This window comes from Acomys minous (assembly GCF_964271855.1).
Source record: "Acomys minous genome assembly, chromosome: 1".
Taxonomy (NCBI): Eukaryota; Metazoa; Chordata; class Mammalia; order Rodentia; family Muridae; genus Acomys; species Acomys minous.
In genome coordinates this window covers 36,562,987-36,588,981 of record NC_140483.1, presented here as the reverse complement: position 1 = coordinate 36,588,981, position 25,995 = coordinate 36,562,987, and the positions used below count along the sequence as shown (strand labels likewise).

Genomic DNA, 25,995 nt, shown 5'->3' with positions numbered 1-25,995 from the left:
GTGAGTGTCCTTGCCAGGGAAGTGTGTTTCTTGCAACAAAGGCAACTGAATATTGTTTTGTAATAAAGCCAGCTCTAGTCATCTTATTTTTATTGGTAAGTTGAGTTCATTTACATTTAAGGTTATTATTGGGATGTTTGTTATTTTTTGTTGGATTATTGTCTGCTCTTTTCTTTCTCCCCCATTAGTATTGAGGGTTTTCTGCTTTACTGCATTGGGCATGATGGACTGCTTCCCAACTTTCCTTTGTTCACCTGGTCCCCTCATGAACACTGTTCTTCGCTGTGCTTGTCATTCTTCTGTGTACAGTATCCCTTTAAGCATCTTCTGCAGCACAGATGTGGTCATGAGCTGCCTCCATTTTCCCTTGGTTGGAAGTGTACTTATTTCTCTATCAATTAAAAAAAATATGTATTTATTGTCTGAAGAAATGTCTCAGTGGTCACAAGCTCATACAGCCCTTCCAGAGGACCCAAGCTCATCCTTTAGTATCTACATCGGGTGACCCACAACTACCTACAACTCCAGATCCAGGAGATCTGCCTCCTTGGAGATCTTAACTCATATGCTCATACCCATGTACAGAAACACACATTAAAAATGTCTATCTTTTAAAAAGACTTATGTGTTTGTATACAGGCAACACTTTTGCTCAGGATGCTTGTATCTCTTAAAAAGACTTGTGTGTTTGTATACAAGCAACACTTTTGCTCAGGATGCTTGGGGGGGCAGTTAGAGTCCTCGATCCCTGGAACTGGATTTATAGGCAGTTGGGTGCTTCCACTTGGGGCAAGAGCAGAAAGCGCATTTAAACACTGATCCATATTTCCAGCCCCATTCTGTCAATTTTAAAAGATAGCTTTGCTGGATCTCAGAAGCTTGGTTGATAGCTATTGTAATTATTTTCTTTGAGGGCTTCATCCCATGTAAGGTAGTCAGTGGTGACCTTGAGCCAGGGGCTAGTCTCTGTGTATCAAGAGTATGTTATTCATCTGAGTCTGGATGTATTAACAGATGAACTGGAGAGGGGCCTCGCCACTTTGGAATAGAAGTACAAGATCCCCCAGAATGTCATAGGAGTAGGTGTGATTCTGTTGATCTGCTACCCTGAGGTGAGATGGAGTGCAAACAGCTGTGTCTGTGTGCCTCATGTAGCTATTGAGGAGAACCTAGCATCCTAAGCAATAGGCAAGTCAGGGTGGTGGACTTGGATCCAAGCCTCACAGGGACACTGAAAGCCTCTGACCCAGTGCTGGCAACAAGGTTGCCTAGAATCTAGAGCCTTATTAGTGATAAGGAAAGAGTAGCAGAGTGAGTGCAGAACCCCAAAGAGGAGGGGCTAGAACCACCCCCCACAGCAGGACACAAGCCCAGTCTGAAGAGGGGGGAAGTTACTAAATGGTCAGGAAGCTGCATCAGCTCACCTCTCAAGCACCAGAGAGGTGACCAGTGTCCAGTTCTAAGTAACAGTAACAGCTAGTGATGAGCAGGTTTGCTGGAGACACTTCTGAGCCTCAAGTACTTGGAAGGAAGACCCACATCAGTTGCTGCTGAAAAGGTTTCTGCAAAGTACAGTTCAGAAACAGATACCCCATTGTCTAAAATATGCAATATAAAATGCTCTTAGCTCTCAAACACACTCCAACATGCCACCCATATGATCCAGTCAGGACATATGCCACATTCTGTTTGTCCTTTCATCAGCTGTCATTTCATAGAGTTTTTCAAATCTTTGATTATGCTTTTTCCCCCTTTACTGCTATCTGAATGTAGTATTTCAATCTTGTCTTTGATTGCTTGATCTAGCCTTATCGGTAAAACTTGCACCCTATTTCCAGCATGTCTGTTTGAGGTTTTGTTTTTCTTTGTTTGAAAACAGTGTTGGTTTTTTTTGTTTTTTGTTTTGTTTTGTTTTTTTGGTTTGGCTTTTGCAGCTGGGCACAGGCCTCCCAGTTCAGCCTATCCTTGGACCACAGTGGCCTGGAAGAGGATGCCACACCCTCAACCTTCCTACTCTGTAACAACACCACCACGGATCTCTGTACTCATCTGCAGTGCCTGGGACAGGGAACAGGGCCCTGCCACACCAGGCAAGTGTTCCACACTCAGCTACACCCTGTGCCCAGTTTTCTACTTCCGACTCTGGCCCATTTGTATCTGTCAGGCAGGCACGGGGAAGAAGGTATCCTAGGGAGCAGTTAATACTCCACTGGCTACTCTTTGCCTGTTAGTGTCTGAAATGGCATACACAAGCTTAGTCGACTGATTTCATACACACAGCATCATACGAGAGCTTCCATCAGAGACCACACTGTAGGAAGAAAAAAAAAAGACCTTGTTATGGAGTAATTTGTTATAGCAAGAAATGAGTAGAATCCAGTTTTTGGCTCCTACTTATGGCTCACTAGGATGACAGATGAAGGAAAAGTTTTAGAATTTGCAAACCACCTGGAAACAATCTATTCTAGGCAGAGCTGCACTGCAGGACCTGAGTGTGGAGCAAAGGAAGAATACTGAGCGGCAACTCACAGATTAGCTTGCTGGCTTGTGGGATGGCATCGAAGGGGAATCTTAAGGCTGGCTGCTGCTTCACAGGGGCTTGACACAGTGCCATAAATAAAAGTCTAGTCTTTGAAGAGCAGCTAGCTGCCAGGAGCTTAAGTGTCCCAACAGCAAGCGAATTTCCAGGTTCATGGAATAAGATGATAATACAACAAAGGCTTGCAAAGGTCTTGCCAAAAACGAGGACGAGCAGTTTAGCCAACAAGGCCAATCTACTTTCTAACTATATAAACTCTTTATTTTACTCCACTAAGTATCTGGGTCACACATTCAAGTCAATAGTTCATCCCTCAACACAAAAACATAAGCATCTAGACATTTTTGACAAAGCAAGCCTGAACCCCGTAAATATTTAAAGAAAATGCTATTACATGCTCCAAAGATTAAGCTAATCCTTCTTCTTTGATCCCACTGTCTATTATGTAACCAAGAAAACAGAGATAATTAAGAAGCAATCAGTTTTACTTTTATCCATTTATTTTAACAGAAAGCAAGATGATATCCAATAGATTTTGTTGTTGTCGGAAGACAAGGTCTCACTATGTAGTCTAGGCTTGCCTTGAGCTCACTATGTAGCCCAGGCTGGTTTTGAACTCTCAGTGAGTGTCCTGCTTTGGCCTCCTAAGGACTGGGATTATAGGCAGGCACCACCACACTAGACTGGGAAAGGATCCAAGGCAAATAGGATGTAAGACCAAGAATTCAGTTTCACATGGAAAAGGGGACACGCTACTTCTGTTACTAAATATCACAGAGCTCCTTAACTGAACACTTCGTGTTTTCTGTGTACATGGTTAAAACAGCAGCCAGTGCTTGAAGAACTTCAGGTAAGCCAACAGCATGAGAACCTTGTCAGCCGATTGGTGAGTCACTGCGACAAATGACACCTGTTAGGAACGATGCTGAGTCAAAGTACTGGACAGACTTATTGACACTGTTATGCATTCGACTGATACATAAAAGTTGTCAGGATCCAAGGAAGATGTAGGAAATGAATTATTTTCAGTGCATTGGGGTTGATACCTAATTATGAATAATATCGTCAATGCCACTCATGGCTCTATATTGGAGCTTAAGTCTAAAAAGAGATAAAATGTTAGAAAACACAAAAGTTAAGAGACAGTTCTAGAAAGAATTCTCTGGGGGGGGGCTGTTAGTTTCCCATTTCTTTCTTTTCTTTTTTTTTTTTTTCTTTTTAAGATTTATTTATTCATTATATTAACAAGGTTTTGCCTGCATGTATACTTTCTTGCCAGAAGGGGGCACCAAATCCCATTATAGATGGCTGTGAGCCACCATGTGGTTGCTGGGAATTGAACTGAGGTCCTTTGGAAGAGCGGCCAATACTCTTAACCTCTGAATCATCTCTCCAGCCCAGTTTCCCATTTCTTATGACCCCTTTTCAGATACGATGGCTGTGCAACTGGCTCGTCGTAGGCTATCTACGCGTAACGTCTTTGTGAGCTGCCTCCCACTGCCTATCAATTTCAAAAGTTTTCTTTGGCCGTCAAAATCACTCTTTTGGACTCATCTACTGGAAGTGTAACTGTGTCTTCTGGCACAAATAATTTAAAGCACATAAAAGGGACCTGCAAGTTTTTGCTCTGGAAAGGCACTGAGCTGGAAGCTACAGGACATAGGCATCACTTAAGCTCTATGGCTCCAGAAAACCCAGTCTTCCCAGGCGCCACATTTCCTCAGCCAAGGTTCTTCCTTTGTTCCATCAAGTTAGAACCTGTGAAATGAGAAGGCCCTAGGGATGTCCTGGGTTTAAACACAATGGAAAGTGTATGCAACCGTACTTCACAGAGGGGCTGGCAAGCAGAGGAACCTGGCCGGATCTGGCAGCTGAGTCAGACGCTGCAGCCAGTCCTGCAGCAGGCGAATCCCCACCTAGAGGCCTGGAGAGGCCATTGTGTGACAGGGATGTGAACATCTTTTTGTCTTGCTAAATATCGATCACAAAACATTGGTTTTTCAACTTTCATTTATCAGTCATATGTACAAGAGAAACTTACAGAAACATATACACAAATACCTTTAAACTACTTCATTAAAACAAAGGTGAACCAAATTATTCAAAATGAAGCAAAATCATGAACCAAAATAAAAATGAACACAAAATATCAATACTCACACATCAAAGTGGTTAGCAAAACAAAGCTAGCATATGGTCATAGAGAAAGACCCACCTATCACTACCCAAAGCTACTTCACTTCATTTTTCTCTGCCTTCTGTCCCTCAAGCTTCCATCCTCTCACACTGGGGTACCAGTGCAGGAGGCTCCTGGAGGTGGCTAGCCGCGCAGCAGCTCCCAAGACAGCCGTGGCTGTGCTTCGAGGAATGTAGAGCTTCTGGGTCACCTGCTGCTGGGGGGACAACATGAAAGAAAGCTGGTCTAGGGCTCCTTGGCGCTTGTCCTTGAGCACCGAGGCAGCATGCCTACTAGAATCTTCATTCTTTAGGCTCCCTGGAGCGCTTTCCACTACAAAAGAGAAAAAACAAAAGAGTCTTTTCAAGCCTGTTCTCCCAGGCTAGTTCTTTACCAACATGTGCTACAGCCTTTTTTTTTTTTTTTTTTTTTTTTTTTGACTCAGGACAATCACCAGTCAGAGGGCTCTACTCAGAAAACAACCAGGGATAGGGAAGAAATGAATCTGAATCCTGATTGGCATAAAATAAATACTGTCAGGCTGAGGACCAAGAGAGGGGGAAACACCTGAGTCAGGAAAGGAAGATAGTTTAGGAGTGTCAGAAGATAAACTGGATGAAGTTCAAATCTCAGTGAAGAGCGCATAAGCTCAGAGCAAATGAGGCTCTATAGGCACCCTTTATAGCCAAGTGGTCTAACTCCACGCCAATGCAGTCAGGACAACGCTGTAAAAGCCTGCCTGCTATCAAGCACCTTCTGTGCTGACTTATGTATGCAAAGATAACCGCGTCAACAGGATGAGATGCTGCAGCTCTCACTCTCCAGAGTTTCTAGTGACCAAGGATGCGAGAGGAGACAGTCTGAAATGGGTGTGTTAGACCAGTGCTAATTCCTCCCCCTGGAGACCCCTTTTTTGCCTGAGAAAGTTTTATAGGAGCCTAGTATATAAAATAGGTATATAAACCAAATGTTTACTGATAAATCATACATTTATTCTTAAAACATCTTTGGCACACATGTAATTTTACAATTATTAAAGACAATCAAATTCGCATACTAGTATGAGGGATGCCATTATTTTTTACACAAAGGATTGAATCTTGGCTAAGTATCTGATACTATGAAGACAGACATATTCAATGTTTTTCAGTTATCAGTATTTTAATTTTATTACCAATGCTGAGAACACTTTTGCCAAAATGTATTACAAAATGACATCAATGTTTTAGAACCATTTCAAAAGTTGTTGGAAATTCTACCCTAATCCTAAAGGCAAAATTCATTCAATTAAAAAAAATGAAACTCACAATAATTCAAACATTTGAAGGCATTGCAATCCTCTTAGATGTTAAGGAAGGACAATTGACAAATAGTAAGTAAAGTCTTTGTTTTCTATAATTGAACTATTAAACCATTATGCTGTATTGTTTTCTGTTTGTTTGAATACAGGGTTATCGCATGGTACGCTCCACCCCCTGGAACTCACTCTGTAGAACCCTTGATCCTCCTGCCCCATCTCCACGTGCTGAAGTTAGTTCCTGCTTCACAAATATGTCAGTCAGATATCCTGGGACAGAAGGCTGAAGACAATGCTCCAATGTTACAGAGTTTTGGGTGACTGTTCAGGCAGCAAACTGTCTCTGTTAATTTTTTCACTTTGGAAGCTGCTAACCTGCACTTCCTGTTTACTCAGGTAATTAATTTTTATTCCTTCTCAAGTCTCTGATGGGATTGAAAATCAGATTAGTTTTATAATTAAGCTTAACTGCTTAGGGATTAAGATTTTTTAGGTCTAGATAGATGTTTTAAGTTGATAATGACAAAATATGATAGATATTGATTTACATTCAGAATTTTAGACTCTTCAAGATAGGAAATATGTTTTCTCCACGTTTGCTAAATAAAAATAGCCAAAACACTATGAATGTAATATTTATGTAATTCCTGATTGTTTCATGGTTCTTCTTGCTGTATATAGTTTATTGTATATATGTGTAATAATACAAATGTATATGTAAAAAAAGAAAAAATATTAAAAAAAAGAAGTACTTGAGGTTGAAGCCAGGGTTTTGTGCACACTAGGTGAGGATTCTACTAATTGAGCTACATCCTGCTCCTAGCCACTACCTTTTTGGTAAACCATTATGTTTCTATAAGAGCAGAAAACTTTGCACAATAAAACACTGAAATTCCTAACACCCTCATCTCAAGGCTGAGCCAGGGTGTTCTAGAAAGCACTTGTCGCACGGTGTGTTGGCATGCACAGCGCAAGATGCTTGTCTTAAGTGTACAGGACAAAGGCTGAAGCAAAGCACTGTGAGGCAGCGTGTGCTCGTGTACCACAAGCACCCTGCACTCATTAACAGTTTGAATTGAGGGGCTGGAGAAATGGCTCAGTGGTTAAGAGCACTGTGGCTGCTCGTCCAGGGGTCCTGAGTTAAATTACTAGCACCCTCAGGGCAGCTCATCCCATGGGATTAATGCCCTCTTCTGGTGTGCAGACAAAACACCCATATACATGAAGTACATAAATAAATCTTAAAAAGGTTTGAGTTGCGTTTTGTCGGTTGTGTGTTTAAAGCCTTTTACTACCATACATTTTTACACACTCACAGATTTAAGAAGCTGATTCCTAGGCCAGTGCTACGCAAGGTAGCATCTTGTTTTAAGGGAAGCACAGCCATGTTCTGGGGCAGAGTGACTAACTTGGATTTCTTCCACAAAGCCTTGCTTTCATGGAGCATCCTAGGCACACACCTGTAATCTCAGCACTTAGGAGAGTAATGAGGTTAGTAATTTCCAGACAAGTCTCAACTATATAGCATGGTTCAGTCCAGTATGGGCCATAGAGCAAGGCTGACTCTGTCTTAAAAAAAAAACGAACCAACGAATCCTGCTTTACAAAATTCAGGTGAATGTGACTCTGCTCAGCAGTGTAGCTGGTCTGCTTCCAACAGTCTGACCACTGCACACGCTTGATAGAGGAGCACTGCTATCTTCAAAACATCAATTTCAATAACTTTTTTCCCTCTAATCATACAATCCCTTTTATCTTTGTATGCTAAGCACAACACACATGATATGTTATTTCTGGTTCATGTGATAAGTTTTGCCACAGAAGATTTGACAGTGTGTTCTAAAAAGTAATACTTTGACCATAAAATTGTAAGCCATGCCCACTAGAGAGAAAAAGACACAAATACATGAAAGGAGGGGCATGTGGCTAAACAGACAGCCGCAGCACAGAGCAGGAATCTGCTGGCAACTGTGCTGAAGGGCAGTGGCTCCTGAGGGAACAATCTAGAGGTGTGTGAAGCCAATGTTGAGAAGTGCAATTACCACCTCCCATGCCTAAGAAAGACAGAAGGAAGGAATCCAGGCAACATACAGTTCAATGTCCGGGATCCAAGGATGTAGAGTCTGACTTAGAATCAGGAGAAAATAACAAACATACCAAGAGAGCACACAGATGGTAAGTTTCAGAAAGAATCTCAAGAGAAAATACATCCAAGTGGGTGCTGGGACTCTAGATAGTTAAGAAGAAAGAAAAATGTAATCATGATGGGAAACAACTGAAAAACAAAGACTACAAACAGAAATGTGGAGATAAAGAACAGATCACCCGAGATCAAAGTCACACTGGGACACAGGGCAGATGCTACCCACAGAGGGCGAGGCCGAGTGAAGAGCCATCAGTGAGTCAGGGCATCCAGAGGCCTAGTGCGTGTGCGACCGAAAGGAAACTAACTTCAGTATTTAAATGCTTTCAGCTCTGTGCTTCACAGTTTCATTTAACCTTTGTTCACAACTGTTTTTGTACAGGTCTTGCATAGGTCATATGCTCAAAAAAATGAAATACATGTATTTGGGGGATGCCAGGGACTAAACTCAAGGGCCTAGTGAATGCTGTACAAACTACCGCCCAACCCCTCTCTAGCCCTATTCTCTAGTCTGGGAGCCCTCATTTAAACTTTGAAATAAAGGGCACTGGAAACAATAAATATGTAAGCAAATACAAATAAAAGGCTTTCTTATTTTTAAATTTCTTTAAAAACTGACTATAAAAGAAAAATAAGAATGGTTTATGGGCATATAGCATATACTACGCTGGGATGAAAACGTACTATTATAGGATTTTACTTGTGTAACAATTTAAAGAGGGTATAGTGACAAATAGGCACAGAAAAGATGGCTAATATGGGAAACAAAAGATCCAAATGATAGTTATCATAGCCTTTCATGTGCCACTAGATAGCCAAAGTTAAAAAAACCAAACACTTAATATAACATCTGGGGGCCCGGATGTGGGGTACTCACAAATTCCATACCTTGTTTATGGCGCGTGAATAATACATCCACTTTGGAACACATTTTGACAGTTTAAAAAGCTATGCATATAGTGAACATATGCCCTAAAAATCACATCTAAATAAATAGCCAACTGAAAAAAACACTGCAAAATGATGAAAAAGGAAAGAAGCCAGGTATGAAAACTACATGCTATATAATTCTAGAAAAGGCACAGTGACAAGCTGATGTAAAGGACTGCAAAGGCGCAAAAGGAAACTTCAGGATGATGGAAATATCATGACTGAATACATTTGCCAAAACTCAAGGAACCATGTACTTGAAACTTTATATAAATGTAAAGACCCTGCCAAAGCTGCAAGCAAGAAAGTGGCAAAGGTAAGGAGACCCAAGCTCAAAGCTGAGATGAAAACGTGGAGCGAATGACAGCACTAGCCATCTTTCAAAGAGATGACAGGTTCAGCCAAATGGCAAAGGTCCTGCTTGTTGACTGAGCATGCACAACGACACACAAACCTACCAGAGCCAGAGTGGTTTTCTGGAGAGTCAACCACTGCAGGAGTTGAACCTGGCGCTGTTGAAGACACTCGGCTGTGCTGAGGTTGAGTCTGAATGCTGGCCGGGTCAGACAGGCCCCCTTCTACTGACTGCTGTGACTTGATGAGAGAGATGTAGAACTCTTCCAGTTTGGGCAGTGTGGACGAATCCAAAGGATACTGTAAGTCCGGTTGCTGCAGAACAGGAGAAACCGAGCGAAGGCATGAAAGGCGACTGCCAGCACAGGAATTAAACCCTTTGTGCTTACTTATTCAATCACAATTAAAAAGTAAAACTCTGGAGAAGGCAAGCTTGTCTGTATTTTAATGAGATTTCAAAACTCATCTTAAGAAATCTTTATTCTTAAGAACAAATATGGTGTGAGTGCTATCACACAGCAGAGTCACACCCTCCTTCTGCCGTGTACCCAGTGTTGAAGTGCACACAGCATACGACAGGTCAGGATCTTTATCTTCTGTGATGTTAATAACACCAACGTGGTTACCCTGAATGTGGACAAACTGAAGCACACAAGTTGCTGGTAGAAATGGAAGAAGATGCAGCCACTATGGAAAACAGTCTGGCAGTTTCTCAAAATGTGAGACATAGAACTATTACATATTCGTTAGATTATCTGCCTAAGACAAATGAAAACCTTGGCACAGAGTAAAAGGATAACGCAGAACCCCTCAGACAGACAGCTGAGAAATTATGCTAGATATCAGGGGGAAAAAGAATAATATCACAAATTCCCAAGAAAGATGGTGATTCAAAAAGGAACAAGAGGTCAAAACATCAAATGTAGCTGAAGCCAGGTAAGAAATCAAGCACTAAATTAGCACTCAGCAGAGGAAAAGAAGGTGAGCCCCTTTCCTGCATGCTTTCTTGTCAACAGTTTGAGCCTTGCCAGAATTTGCCATGCATACATCCTAGAATAGGAGGCAGGGTTCCTGGCCGGCACAGGCGGGACAGGACACTGGAGCCCTGGACGACCTTACACTGACAGTTTTAGAGGAGAAAACAACAGGCTTTTGACTCTACCCTAAGCTTACTGTGTTCTAAAACCTGGGGTCAACTTCATACATGCTGTGGTTCCTCCTCCTAGTAGGGAAATTTTTCTTTCAGTAGACACAAGTATAAGACCTCTGGAAGGCTCTACTAGAGCGGTAAGATTAATAAAAAGTTGGTCACATTGCACGTACATGCAATCTGAGAGAGTAATGTCCCCAATTAGGATGTAGTTAGGTCAATTACATCATACTAGTTTCCAACATCTGAATGCTGCCATGCCAGAGACCACACCCCGAAGACATGATACTTCAAGGGGGAAAAAACACCCATATGCAATTCCCAACAACAGAGCATTGTTCCTTCTGCTCGAGAGAAAAACACCACATGCAATTCCCAGAGTGCTGTTCCTCTGGCTGCAGACAGCCCTTAAGTTGATGTTGATCCAGGAGGCAAATTTCTGCATCTAATTTTTCTCTCATCCACCTTGTCCACAAGAGTGGGCTGATATTTATTTTTTTAAAATAGGTACTGGTGTTTTGCCTAAATGTATGTCTGTGTGAGAGTGTCAGATCTTGGAGTTATAGACAGTTGTGAGCTGCCATGTGGGTGCTGGGATATGAACCCAGGTCCTCCGGAAGAGCAGTCAGTGCTCTTAACTGCTGAGCCATCTCTCCAGCCCCTGATAGTTATTCTTAGTGTCTACCCTCCAATGTAAGACATTAGTCATGACTTTCTTTGGAGTTTTGTAAGTGACCTCAATAGGACGTCTAAATTACAGGTCTGACTTTACAGAATCCTACTGAGGCCCTACTTCAGAAACACTTCAGAGACGCCTCTCTTCAGTATTCAGGCCTATCTTCAAATTGTCAGTCCTTTAAAAACAAATTTAAAATTAAGACTTTCCCCCAGTATACATGGTCCCCAGCCTGTGCATTTATTTATTGCTACTGCTACTACCATTATCTCTACTTTTATGAACTAATGTGTGCTCACCATATGCCAAACACAGCCTTATGGAATAACCTCACTACCTTGGGGGCTGGAAGTGGAAGGCCTCAGAGGGTCATAGATTTGCTTGCTTGCTCTCCAGCTGAGGAGCCGTTGGGGAAGAATTAGAAGGTGCGGCCTTGTTAGAAGAGGCTCGTCTTTCTCTGCCTCCAAATCAGGCTAATCTGCGACTTCTCCCTACCACGGCTGCCTGTGTGGCGCCTGTGTGCACTAACCCTCTGCAACTGTAGAACTGTCTTGGTCATAGTGTCTCATCACAGCATCAAAACAGCGACTAACACAAATACTTAGGATAACCTTTGGCAATGTAATCTATGTCTATACCTCCTCATTTAAAATGGTGATAACAGTACTTCTTTTAAAAAAAGATTAACCAAAAGCCAGGCATGGTGGTGCATGCCTTTAATCCCAGCACTCAGGGAGGCAGAGGCAGGTGGATCTCTGTGAATTTGAGGCTAGCCTGGTCTACAAAGTCCAGGACAGTCAAGGCTACATAGGAAAACCCTGTCTCGAAAACAAACAAAAAAGGTCAAATGAATTGGCAGGGACGTACATGAAGTGCTTACAACAGCGGCAGTAGCTAGTATGTGTTGTAACCTGCTTAAACTCCACAGCCCCTCCACTGAGGCCTCCTTTAGTTCCTAGTGTAACTGTGGCTCCTCTGTTAACCCCAGCTAACACTCTTAGCATACCAGGAGCCATTTGGATTACAAGGTGAAATTAAGTTCAAGCTCTCAGGCCCTATGTGCCTGAAACCAGGAAGATTCAATGTTTGATGCTTACAGTAAAACAACAGATGATAAATGCATGTTCTGCTTGGGTTAAAGATAAATGATGCTCTATTAGAGCTAAGGCCCCAACATCCTGCTACGCTCCTTACTCCCAGAGAGCTGGAAAGGTCCCAAGAGCTCCCCTACCCTAAATCCCACCCAGTCAGCTTAAAATGCTTTGTCTGGCCACCTGGATACATTGTGCTCCAAACAAAATCTATTCTTCTTGTGTTTAACTGGTCAAAATGATATAATGCTGCCCTTCTCCTTGCTTCCCACCTGGTTACAGTTTTTCTTATAAAAAGCCTGCCTTAGCCAGGTGGTGGTGGCGCATGCCTTTAATCCCAGCACTTGGGAGGCAGAGGCAGGTGGACTGCTGTGAGTTCGAGGCCAGCCTGGTCTACAAATCGAGTCCAGGACAGCCAAGGCTAACACAGAGAGACCCTGTGTAGGGTTTCAAAAAACCAAAAACCAAAAAAAAAAAAAAAAAAAAAAAACAGATTGGTGTCATAATCTGGCTCTTGAGCCCAGATTATGTCCCTGACCAGTCAGTTTTTGTTCAGTGTTTCAAATAAACATCCATCAATCTGGGGCTGGTGTTTGAGCTGGCATTATGGATTCTTGAATCCAAAACAGTAAGTGCTTACTCACTGTTAACAATGTTATCTTTTATCCTGCTGGTAAAGAGATCATAGAGACAATAAATCCCAAAAGCTAAGCTCAGCTATTTGACTCCAGAGATGGGGCTCCTTATAACCATGAAGTTCACAACTCCTTACAGACAAGCCCTGGGGAAATTAACTGTCATTAATTGAAAAGGCCCAGAGTGTTAGTATTCTGCTTCAGTCTGCCTACCTGTGATGTCACTGCCTACCTACCACGGGAGGGGTGTGGCCCTGCCCAGGGCCATATAAAAGGACAAACCTCCACGTGGCTCACACCCTCTACCCCTCTCTCTACACTGTCCCCCCCCCTCTGAGGAACGCTCCCCTCTTTTCCTTCTCCCCCATGCTCATTTAATAAACTCCGTATAACATAATATCTGCTGCCTGGAACCTTCTTATGTTTTATCACCTTAGACCTTACTGTGTTATTTTTTAAACATAACATTGGTGCCTATCATTGCTTTAATTATTAAATATAAAACAAAGTATGGTTACTAAAAGCCCCAGGAGAATCAGATATAGCTGGTTGAACAAATCTCGATTCTTTGATGTGAAGATATAAGCTATAAAAATGTTAGTAAAGCTTCCAATTCTAGTCACAGTGCCCCTCAACTTCACTGCATTGTAAATATTGGACAAATTAGATTTTACAATATTGGAAAGTCCTGGGGAACAGGCAGTCAGGTGCATTTTCAGAAAACAAAGCAGGTCCCGTAGTCACCTCAGCATTTAAACTAAAGCATCTATTCAGGCCTGGGGCTGAGGTCCAAACAGAAGCTGCAGTCTTACAGGCTAATCAGAGGTCAGATCTGAGTCTGACAATACACCGAGGCCTTGACAGTCACACTCAGGGACAGTGACTAGAACAGCCCAACATCCAGCTCACAGCTCTCTCTAGTTTTCTGCCCCGTCCTATTGCAAAGTCACAGAGAGAGTCTATGAAACCCCGCAGAGAACTGCAGCTGGCAGAGGATTGAGTCCGAGGCTCGCCAAGGGAAAAGAAACTCACCAGGCTTTCAATTTACATCAAAGGCCTTAAGGAGTAAAAGCCAAAGAGGAATAAGAAGGAAGACAAGTGTGAGCTAAGCTGTCCTAGTCAGCTCTGTCAATTGGCACAGCCTAGAATCTTCTAAGACGACGACAGCCTTAACTGGAGAGAGAGCTGCTTGGGTTGGATGGGCCTACGGTGTGTCTGTGGTGGCTGTCTCCATCAGATGACGCAGAAGGGCATACATGAGGCACAATTTCTGAGAATGAAAATTAATCATCCACTTCATTATAATAATGCTAATTAGATTTTTACCTTGCCAATTCCGGTAATGCCAGCATTTTTTCCTTGAGCAATGGGCCCTTCTGGTGTTTGACTTCCTCCTTTCATGTCATTTGTAAGGCCTAAGGTCTGCCATGAATCATCCCATATATCTTTAGATGCAGAAAAACACCAGTCCTATAAAGAAAAGAGTGGAACAGTAAATCAAGACACAGTGACACAAGATCTCAAAGCAAGATAAGCTGGTGGCAAGGAAGCAAGGAGTTTTAACCAACAGAAAGATGGGCTGGTTTTCTGTCAATAAATACAGCACTGTGGTATTTATACCACTCTCCTAGCTAGATTTTGTATTTACCTACTTTTTTAAAAATCATGTATTCTTTTGAACTATAGCCTGACAAATTCCTTTGAATTCCAGTATGTACAACTTTCTAGAAGCCTAGTCTACTAGATTTCCATTTTTATGATTTGCTGTTTGTTATATCAAGAATCTAACCTTTTGTGTCATTTCTCCATGTGTCTGATACTGTTTCTTCCCAACAAGGCTTGAGGTAAGCAGACGGGAGGCAGGACCCCCTCCCTTCCCCACTTTAGCCTGCAGAGGCAGCCAGTTCTCATCCCAAACATCACCGCCTATGGCCACTGACTCCAGGCACGGCATTCCTGAAGGGATCTCATCCTGGAATATATCATAAGACAAAGAAGTACTTTTAATTTTTATTACCCAACATAAACACATTTTAAAATTGAAATGCATTATTTTTTTCCTAACCCCAAGACAAGACACAAGTTTAGTACACAATTTATTACTATTTTCCTGTTGAGGACAGGCTACATGGCCAATGTTCAGCTTTCTTGTCAGAACCTAGGTTCCTATTTCTCCAGAAGTCTGCCATTCACCAGAAACCAGCTGAACTTGTCGTAGGTCAGCAGTTAGACACCTGTTGTGGTCTATTGTGGGGGCTGGTCATTCCAGACCCCCGAGCTACTCTTTTTCCGGTGGGACTACTGATAAGATCAGATTAAGGGCCAGCTGCCTGCGAGCAGCAGTTCCGGGCGCTTTTTCCTGACTAACCAGATCCTTCATGACTTTCCTGGAATTTGTCTCCTGCAATTAGCAGCTGTAAAGGTAGATACCTACCTGCTGGAGCATCCCAGAGTTAGGTATCCATAGCAACCCTTGCTTACGCAAATACCCATGCCTCTGTGCCTATATAAACTCTGTAAAAATTCTCAATAAACGGGGTTTGATCAGAATGCAGACTTGCCCCCTTCTTTGTGTCTAGTGTTCTGTCTCCATACAGATGCTCTCCTCCCGAGCATTAGTCGAACCCCGGTGGGCCGGGGCATTTTCCCAACTCTGAAATGCTACAGGAATAAAGACATTTGAGATATGTACATGATAAAGAGGTTAGGAGAGGAGAAGATGCCACCTTCTGGGTGTAGGAAAGCAGATGTCATAACTTATCACAGACTTCTGAGTGTACAGTGGGAAAAACTGGGAAGCAACCAGATACATACATACATACATACATACATACATGTGATGTGTGTGTGTATGTGTGTGTGTAACATAAAAGTTCAGGAGCTTTTAAAGTAACAAGTAAAACATCAAAAACAAAGTTCTCCGAGGTCAGACAGTAAAGGGGAATGAAAGTCAGTGTAAGGAGCAATAGCATCTCCAGTACCCTAGCGTACTCCAGGGGCGCAGGCAACTACTTTCTTCCATCTACTGGAGACCAGAGCATCTTCTGGAGGTATTTTTGGAAGTAAAACAACGTGGAATAAAAAAGGAGAAATGAAATGTTTTTGTCTTTTGATTTTTGCATTAGTCAGTTTCCCACCACTCAATTTCTAAAAGAAACATTTCAAAGGGAAGAGAAGTTTATTTTGACTTCTGGCTTCAGAGTCTCAGTGCACCGTCAATGGACCTGTGGAGACAGGACAGGTTATCAGGGCAGTGAGAGCATGTAACAGAGTAGACTCTTCACGCATGGTCGAAGAAAAGAGGCAGGGAAAGCAAGAAGCCTGTATCCTGAGATTTCTACTACATTACAACAATACGACACTCGAGCAAACAAACCTTTAGCACAAACAAACCTTTGGCCTTTGAGGGACATTTTACACCCACATCTCTTAAGTCTCATGTCTATGTCGTGGAAAACCACCCCTAGCCTGCCTTCAGGAGTCCCAAAGCCTTAATGGTTCTCGTGTTGCTCAAAACTACAAGCCAAAAGTCTCCTCAAAAAACCTAAGAAAAATCTTAGCGGTGGACCCTGGGAGCCAGAGGAGGGCAGATCTCTCTGAGTTCCAGGCCAGCCAGAGGCATTTAGTCAGATCCTGTCTCAAAAGCAAAAACCAAACAAAAAATAATGAACTTTATGATAGCACAGAGGTAAAGCCTCTATTCCAACTGAGGAACAGGAGAATATCATAAAAAGGCTGGACCAAAACCAGCAAAACCCAGCAGGGCAAACAGTAATTTCTGTACACAGGGCGCAGGGGGTGGCAAAGGGCTCTGACGACCCACTCCCTGTCTAGCTGCAGCCTATGGTGCCTATAGCTTTCCTCTGCAGATACCCCATGTTCCTGCCATCTCTAACTTCCTGGGTTTCCACTACGACTTTGGCCTCACTCAGGCTAACACCCTGCACCTTTAAGAGCTTCTCACAGGGACTCTGCCACCTGCCTGCTCTCCTTTGAGACCAGCGAAAGCCTCTGTGACCCTGTAACTCTTACATTCTGTATGCCTGAAAAGGCAGCGCCAGGGGTGATGCTAGACTCTAGTGTCAAGTTTTGTCATCAGTGGAGCCGCAGCCAGGGCCACTGAATACCCAGGTGGCTGAACAATAAGAAACCCCACAACTCAAGGTTTTATTTTGCTTTTTTTTTCTCCAAAGTTAAGTCTTTCTAATGCCCTCAAAGCATCTATTGTCCTGATTCAAAGTACTTAACTACTTCAAAAGCTTATGCATATCAGTGTTTTGCCTGCATGTATGCATGTTATGTACCACATGCAATGTTATGTACTACATGCATATCTGGTATCCAGGGCCAGAAGAGGGCAACAGACACAAACTGGTGAGTTACTATGTGGGTGCTAGGAACCAAACTCAGGTCCTCTGCAAAAGCAACCAGTGCTCTTACCCACTGAGCTATCCCTCCACTCCAAACTACTCTTTTATAATACCTAATTTTTTACCTACTTATTCCACAAAAATTATTGTCATAGCAAATAAAAGGGGGAACACTGGTTCACCTGAAAGCTCACAATATATGAATGAGAACAGAAATGTAAACAATGATACTTTATGTTTAAAATGTAATTTCTGTACTCGGGAGGCAGAGGCAGGTGGACTGCTGTGAGTTCAAGGCCAGCCTGGTCTACAAAGTAAGTCCAGGACAGCCAAGGCTAACACAGAAAGAACCTGTCTTGAAAAAATGAAAAAAAAAAAAAAGGCAATTTCTCTGATCAGTATTCACGATACCCTCCATGTATTTCTGCAATGCCTTTGTGCCATATGTGTACCAAGCACAAAAATTCTTAGCCATGGTTATGATCACATAGCTATTTCCCTTTAAGGTTTTGTGCTTCAGGGGTTATTTCCTTGTCTCAGTCTAACTGGACACCTATAAATGCCTGACTCACCCCAGCAAGAGCTAGATGTCCAGGGCTCCATCACCCTGAGGCTAGTGTGCTGGAGCAAAAAATGAACAAAATAGCTCTTTGTCAGAAGTTTAAAGAACGTAAAGATAGTAGAGCCATCACCAATACCCCCAAAGATGATGTTTTTCAATACTAGGTCAAAGAAAATCTATACTCTGTGTACCTGAGGGTTCAAGGGGAGCTGGTGGCATAGACCTCAAAATTTCTCAAACCCAAAGTCATGTTCTTTCAACAGCACAGTGGGCTCCTGTTGACTAGAGGACGCTTTGGAAATCCCATTCTTTGCTGCTTCCCATGACTAGCTCTGAGCAACGGCACCAGGGAGACACGGCACTCAGCACATTCCTGTTTACCTTGCTTATCAGACCCACAGTAAGAACTCCTCAGGATAGATGAGGAGCTGGATGTTGACTGTGTCCACATCCACGGTCATGTTCACCTGAAATTTCTTCATATTTGGGTTCATTTTTATATTATTTATTAGCTGAGGCTCTAGATTTTTTTATCTTGGCAACCAGACACCCCAGCTGGAGAGTGGGTGAGATGTCTTTCTTCTCAGAAGCCACAGAGCTGTTGGGGGTACAGTGTAAGCCTCCTGGTAGTCAGTGCATCAGAGGCAGCACATTGACCCACATTTCAGGTGCCTGGGAGTAGCTCCCGGGTAACAGAAGCACATGTGACAAGTGTTTTTCTCTTTAAAGTGATGAGCATGGCCAGTGCCTCTCCTCTGCTTGCTCTCTCTGAACTACTTTTTAATGTCACTAAGGTCTTTACTAAACTTAGTTATTTGAGAGGGGATGAAGGAGATAGATTGTTCTCTGGTCTACTCCAAGTTTTTTGTAATTTTTTGTTATGCCTTTTGTACCCAATTCACACTATTAAAAAATCTAGCTAAAAGCAACCAGTGATAACTATGCCAAAGCTTGACTTCTATGCTGCCTTGAATTTCCTTCCCCATATAAACTAATCCATCACCTTGAGATACACATAATCCCAGAACACGAACCAGTGCACAATGACCTCTATCCAAGCTCCCAGCTGAGTTCCCACTTCTGTGTAAAACCTAATGTATTAAGAGTCTCTAGCGGCAGAACTTAAGAAAGTGACTCCCTCTATAAATAGAGAGGGATTTATTAGAGCAGCTTACAGGCTGTGGTCCACAGAGCACAATGACGGCTGACTAGGAGTGGAAGGCCCAGGAATCCAGGAGTTGTTCAGGCCCTGAGGCTGGATGTCCCAGCTGCTCTTCAGTATGCTCCAGAACCCTGAAGAAGCCAGCTCTAATGCCAGCGAAGGAACAGACTTGCCAGCAAGACAGCCAGCAGAAAGAGAGACAGAAGCTCCCTCCTCCGTGTCTCTCATACAGCCCACCAGCAGACGGTGTGGCCCAGCTAGAGGTCAGTCTTCCCACCTGGCAAGGTCTGGATGAAAGGTGTGTCTTCCCACAGACATCTGATAAGAACTGGGTTTTCTCACTTCAAATAATTAAGACAATATGCTGCACAGGTGTACCCTGTTTTAGCTCATCCCAGATGCAGTCAAGTTGACAACCCAGGATAGCTGTCACACCTAATAAGCACAACCGTTACTGTGTGAATTCACCAGCACTCTGATCCTCTAAGCTTCTTCATAACTAAACTTGGCTTATATAATATTAAGCTTGGCTTACGGTGGTCTAGTCTTTCTCTAGTCTCCTCCAAATTCCTCCTACAAGGCAGTGATTCCAAAGACTTCCAAACCACATTTTCATGGAATCACAGCAACAACATTATAGCTGGCAAGAAGAGACTTGATACCCTATGAGCATATACAGGGGGAGGTAATCCCCCTCAGGAACAGTCATAGGGGAGGGGAATAAGGGGAAAATGGGAGGGAGGGAAGAATGGGAGGATACAAGGGATGGGATAACCATTGAGATGTAACAAGAATAAATTAATTTAAAAAAAGAAGGAAAAAAAAAGAGAGAGAACAGGATGGATGCCTGCTAAAACAGGAGGTGGCATGAGAAATTCAATGCCTATTTTTACTTATCACTTCCTCTGATCTGTTGAGATTCAAAAGTTATACTCCTTTTGAAAGTACAAAAACTGTCAATAAGGTATTGTTTGACTAGTTAGCCAGTGTTTTTCTCTCTTGCCATACTCGATGCCAGATGCAGTCCTGTTTCCCTTGGGAAGCATCTAGGACACATGCGGAGATTTGAGCCCTGACAGAACAGAGAACAGACAGAACAGAAGTTCACAAGTTGTTAATTAATGGTGCTTATTTCCCTCTGTCACCTCACGAGTGAAGCCTGCAGAATGCATCATCTATTATGTTTCCATTTGTGACATTTTGTTTTCTAGTTTGTTTTGAGTGTTTGTTTGTACTATAAGATAATTTCTTGCTCAACATAAAAACTATGACATTTTCACTGAAATTATAGTTTGGTGATATAAACCAAGTATGTTCCTTTTCCTACTACTAGGGAATAAAAACTATCCATATTCTCAAAAAAAAAAACAAAAACAAAAACATTATAGCTGGCATCAGTTTTCTGTATTATTTTCGTACCTTTGAAAAAATACCAGAGGCAAAACAACTTAAAGGGGCAATGGTTCCATGACTTTGAAGCCTATGGTGAGGCAGAGACATCATGGGAGAAGGGTGTGGCAGAGAAAAACTGTAAGTCATTAGGAATTGTTTAATACTATGTCCATTTAACACAAAATAAATAGCATTTGGTTCTCCCTTAGGCCTTAGGACCTGTCGCCACAGGTCCTTGGCCCTGAATTGATGACTCTTTGTGATAAACTATTGCTGTCTCAGCATTCTACTGTTGTGACGAGACATCATTGTAGGCAGTATCTTTTAAATTCTCTTTTATTTGAGGCTTCCTTAAGCCTCTACCTCTAGGTAGGAAGAAAGGGGACATAGACTTCTTTAGATTTAGTCTGGGCTAGTTAGGGTCATTGGGTTCTTTGGGTAAATACCAATCTCAGCATCAAAATATCTAGCAGTCCAGCAAACGCAATAGGATGAATTGCAGCCTTCTTCCTCCTTCCTTTTTCTGGGCTCTGGTATTTATACTTTCCCAGAGTCCACAGAATTCCACTAACTCCAGCTGGCAAAGACCACACCCCTTTCCTTCAAGCCACAAGAGGCAATTACCAGCTGTGGACAAACTAAGGCAGTCCCATGTGCCACACTTGGGATTGAAACAAAAACCTATTTACATAACATAACTGAGGATTTTTTCATTTTTTTATTACTTCATTCATATTACATCTCAATTGCTGTCCCATCCCTTGTATCCTCCCATTCCTCCCTCCCTCCTGCTTTCACCCTACTCCCCTCCCCTATGACTGTGACTGCATATGATCATAAAATATCAAGTCTCTTCTTGGTAGCCTGCTATCCTTCCTCTGAATGCCACTGGGCCTCCCCATTTGGAAATCTATCTGGCCCTATCTCAGAACACTGGCAATAGGGCTTCCTTACAACCCAGCTATTCCACTCCTTGGAATATACCCAGAAGATGCTCCAGCACACCAGGACATATGCTCAACCATGTTTATAGCTGCCTTATTCCTAATAGCCAGAACATGGAACAGCCTAAGTGTCCCTCAGTAGAAGAATGGATAAAGAAACTGTGGTATATTTACACTATGGAATACTACTCAGCTATGAAAAACAAGGAATTCCCAAAATTTGTGGACAAATGGATTGAACTAGAAATGATCACGAGTGAGTTAACCCAGAAAGACTCAAATGATATATACTCACTTGTAACTGGACACTAGCCCAAGGGGCATGTCCCATGAAAGTCTTCATTTACCAGGAAAGTGGGATAGAGGTGAGGACACCCTACTGGGACTCTAGGTGAGCAAAGTATGGGAGAACGGGCAAAAAGAAGGATCCAGAGGGTCCTAGAAACCTACAAGAAGATCATTATGATGGGCGGATCTGGGCCCAGGTGTTCTGCTCAAACTATGGCACCAACCAAGGACAATACGTGCAGTAAACTTCGAACCCCTACCCAGATCTAACCAATGGACAGGACAGTCTCCACAGATGTGTGGAGAGTGGGGACTGACTGTAATTGAGTTTTAAAAGAAACTACACATCATCTTCTTGGAAACCCTTTGAAAGGAAAAACATTTAATTAGGGCCTGCTTATAGTTTCAGGGGATTAGTTTATTATTCTCATGGCAAAGAGCAGGTAGACATGGTGATGGAGAAATAACAAGAGTTCGCCATTCAGATATGCAGGCAGCAGGAAGAGAAAGACTCCTCTGGGCTTGGAATGGGCCACAACTCCTAATCCTTTCAAATAGTGGTAACCAAGCAGTCAAATCTATGAGCCTATGGGGGCCACTCCTATTCAAACCACTACAGCCTCTCGCCTTGTATTGGCCTGGAGAGGCAAGGGAGTGATGGGTAAGGGGCTAGGGCTCAATGTCCCAGGTTACTCTTCAACCACACCCCCAACACAGACACTGGACTTCCTCCAGTTGGTCTGTCTCCTCAAGCTTCCCTCTTCTCACAGCAGCACCAGCTGAGCCTGCATCTCCACATGGGGACCTCAGGAATGGCTCAGAACCAAACCAGTTTTTATGCTGTTTATTGAAATCACTGACCATCTGCTTACGTAGTAGGAAAGAGTAGGTTGTTAGGGTTAGTCTGGAGCAATTATGTATTCAAATGTTAATGGCTTGCCCTCCAAGGTCCTTATTGTCCTACAAGTAAAGTCTCATGCATCCAAAATGACATCGTGTAAATGTTGCCTCTGAAATTATCTCTGATTGGATAATAAAAATTGCTGACAGCCTATAGCTGGGCAGGAAGTGGAAGGCAGGACTTCCTGGTAGGAAGAAAGGACTCTGGAAAGAAGAAAGAGGAAAGCTTTTCACCAAATGACAGGAGAGGAGACGGACTTGACTACAAGGCTGGAAGGTATAGCTAGCCATGTGGCTGAATGGAACTAGGTGGTTGGGTTAGCTTAAATGAGCTACGTGAAAGTATGCCCAGCTAAAGCATATGCTTTGAAATATTAAAAGGTCATGGTGTCTCTATTTTTATCCATGAAGAGCTACCCAGGTTCTTCCAACAGAAAACGAACTTGAGGACAGACCCATAGACATTATCAAGTCTGAATACCATAGAAAAGACTTTGGAGAAAAGAACCCAAAAAGATAAAATAGTTCAGGTATCTGTAAAACAATTCCAAAAATTTAACATTTGCATAGTCAAGATTAAGAGAAAGTACAATGTAGGAAATTAACCCGAAAGTCAAAGCTGAAGCCTGTGGTGGACTACTCACCTGGATTAAATGAGGCTCCTGGTTCCAAACAGACAAGAAACTATGTCTACAAATTACTAAACTGCAGAGAAAGGTAAATGTAAAAGATGAGTAATCTGGAAGCAGCCTGAACCTGAGGGAACCTACACCTGGACAGACTACAGTCAGCCTGCTGAGGACAGGAACCTATGCATGGACAGACCACAGTCAGCCTGCTGAGGACAGGAACCTACACCTGGACAGACTACACCCAGCCTGCTGAGGACAGGAACCTACACCTGGACAGACTACACCCAGCCTGCTGAGGACAGGAACCTATGCCTGGACAGACTACAGCCAGCCTGCTGAGGACAGGAACCTATGCTTGGACAGACTACAGTCAGCCTGCTGAGGACAGGACCTTCACGTGGGCAGACTACAGCGAGCCAGCTGAGGACAGGAACCTAAGCCTGGACAGACTACAGCCAGCCTGCTGAGGACAGGAACCTACACCTGGACAGACTACAGCCAGCCTGCTGAGGAGAGGAACCTATGCCTGGACTGACTACAGTCAGCCTGCTGAGGACAGGAACCAATGCCTGGACAGACGACAGTCAGCCTGCTGAGGACAGGAACCTATGCCTGGACAGACTACAGTCAGCTTGCTCAGGACAGGAAACTATGCCTGGACAGACTACAGCCAGCCTGCTCAGGACAGGAAAATATGCCTGGACAGACTACAGTCTGTCTGCTGAGGAGACGAACCTATGCCTGGACAGACTACAGCCAGCCTGCTGAGGACAGGAACCTATGCCTGGACAGACTACAGCCAGCCTGCTGAGGACAGGAACCTACACCTTGACAGACTACAGCCAGCCTGCTGAGGACAGGAACCTACACCTGGACAGACTACAGCCAGCCTGCTGAGGACAGGAACCTACACCTGGACAGACTACAGCCAGCCTGCTGAGGACAGGAACCTATGTCTAGACAGACTACAGCCAGCCTGCTTAGGACAGGAACCTATGCCTGGACAGACTACAGCCAGCCTGCTGAGGACAGGAACCAATGCCTGGACAGACTACAGTCAGCCTGCTGAGGACAGAAACCTACACCTGGACAGACTACAGCCAGCCTGCTGAGGACAGGAACCTACACCTGGACAAACTATAGCCAGCCTGCTGAGGACAGGAACCTATGCCTGCACAGACTACAGCCAGCCTGCTGAGGACAGGAACCTATGCATGGACAGACTACAGCCAGCCTGCTGAGGACAGGAACCTATGCCTGGACAGACTACAGCCAGCCTGCTGAGGACAGGAACCTACACCTGGACAGCCTACAGCCAGCCTGCTGAGGACAGGAACCTATGCCTTGACAGACTACAGCCAGCCTGCTTAGGACAGGAACCTATGCCTGGACAGACTACAGCCAGCCTGCTGAGGACAGGAACCAATGCCTGGACAGACTACAGTCAGCCTGCTGAGGACAGAAACCTATGCCTGGACTGACTACAGCCATCCTGCTCAGGACAGGAACCTACACCTGGACAGACTACAGCCAGCCTGCTGAGGACAGGAACCTATGCCTGGACAGACTACAGCCAGCCTGCTGAGGACAGGAACCTATGCCTGGACAGACTACAGCTAGCCTGCTGAGGACAGGAACCTATGTCTAGACACACTACAGCCAGCCTGCTGAGGACAGGAACCTATGCCTGGGCAGACTATAGCCAGCCTGCTGAGGACAGGAACCTATGTCTAGACAGCCTACAGCCAGCCTGCTGAGGACAGGAACCTATGCCTGGACAGACTACAGCCAGCCTGCTGAGGACAGGAACCTATGCCTGGACAGACTATAGCCAGCCTGCTGAGACCAGGAACCTATGCCTGGCAGACTACAGCCAGCCTGCTGAGGACAGGAACCTATGCCTGGAAAGACTACAGTCAGCCTGCTGAGGACTAAGAAACCAGTGGCTACAGCCAGATGACTATGACATATTGCCCACAGAAAAACTATTTAATGGCAATAAATTTTGCATCAGAAACTACCAGGACTGAAACCAAGTGGAATGAAAACGTTAAAGTTATGAAAGAAAGGAATCTGTGCCAGAGGGTTCGGTGTCTGGGGAATACATCTTTCATGCCTGTGATATTCCTTGCAATGAAGAAAATTCTCAGAAAAGAAATGTTAATTATCAGCAGTCTTCTGTTAAAAGAACTGCTAAAGGGTGTTCTTTGGAAAGAAAGGAAACGAACTAGAAGGGAACTTGAATTTTCGAGGGCATACAAACCACCAAACAAACCAATAATGAAATGGGTAAATATACTGTGCTATTTACTCTTGAATATTTTATAATGTGTTTGAAAGTGAAAAAGGAAATAAATATAACATTGTAAATGTTCAGTATATATATTTGATACTTAAGACTCGTATGAAAGACTCTTATTTGGTGATAAGATAGCTACATACTAAATATTATCTACATGCAATTCAGGGGTAAACTGCTGTATGAATCCAGTGTAAAAATCCAAAGTCTAAACAAAACACTTAAAAATTATACAAACAGCTAAAATTGAAGCATAAATTTTCATAAATCTAAGTGACACTAATAAAAATATAATACCAAATCTAAAACCAAAATACGGTAATCACATTGAGTATAAACAATCTAAAGGTCATCAGATTAAACTTTTAAAATTGAGTAAATAATATATGGCCTCAGGAAACTTTAAATTACTAGAAGGGAAAATACATTCTTTGCTCATATACACACACAAGAAT

The 25,995-nt window shown here is 43.2% G+C and overlaps 1 protein-coding gene across 9 annotated transcripts in view; it reads right to left on the bottom strand.

The window, feature by feature from the left end:
* Positions 1–2,790: 2,790 nt before the first annotated feature.
* The window catches only part of TDRD5 (tudor domain containing 5), a 70,445-nt gene continuing 47,240 nt past the window's right edge, over positions 2,791–25,995 (bottom strand). For 8 of the 9 annotated variants that reach the window (XM_084772340.1, XM_084772348.1, XM_084772345.1 and 5 more), the window contains exons 15-18: positions 14,781–14,963; positions 14,318–14,461; positions 9,544–9,754; positions 2,791–5,048 (exon numbers count right to left, since the gene is read on the bottom strand). In XM_084772340.1, coding sequence (XP_084628466.1) covers positions 4,771–5,048; positions 9,544–9,754; positions 14,318–14,461; positions 14,781–14,963 — 816 coding nt within the window. In that variant the 3' untranslated portion in view covers positions 2,791–4,770. The remainder of the gene's footprint in view (positions 5,049–9,543; positions 9,755–14,317; positions 14,462–14,780; positions 14,964–25,995) is intronic. The other variant, XM_084772341.1, reaches the window with a different exon arrangement.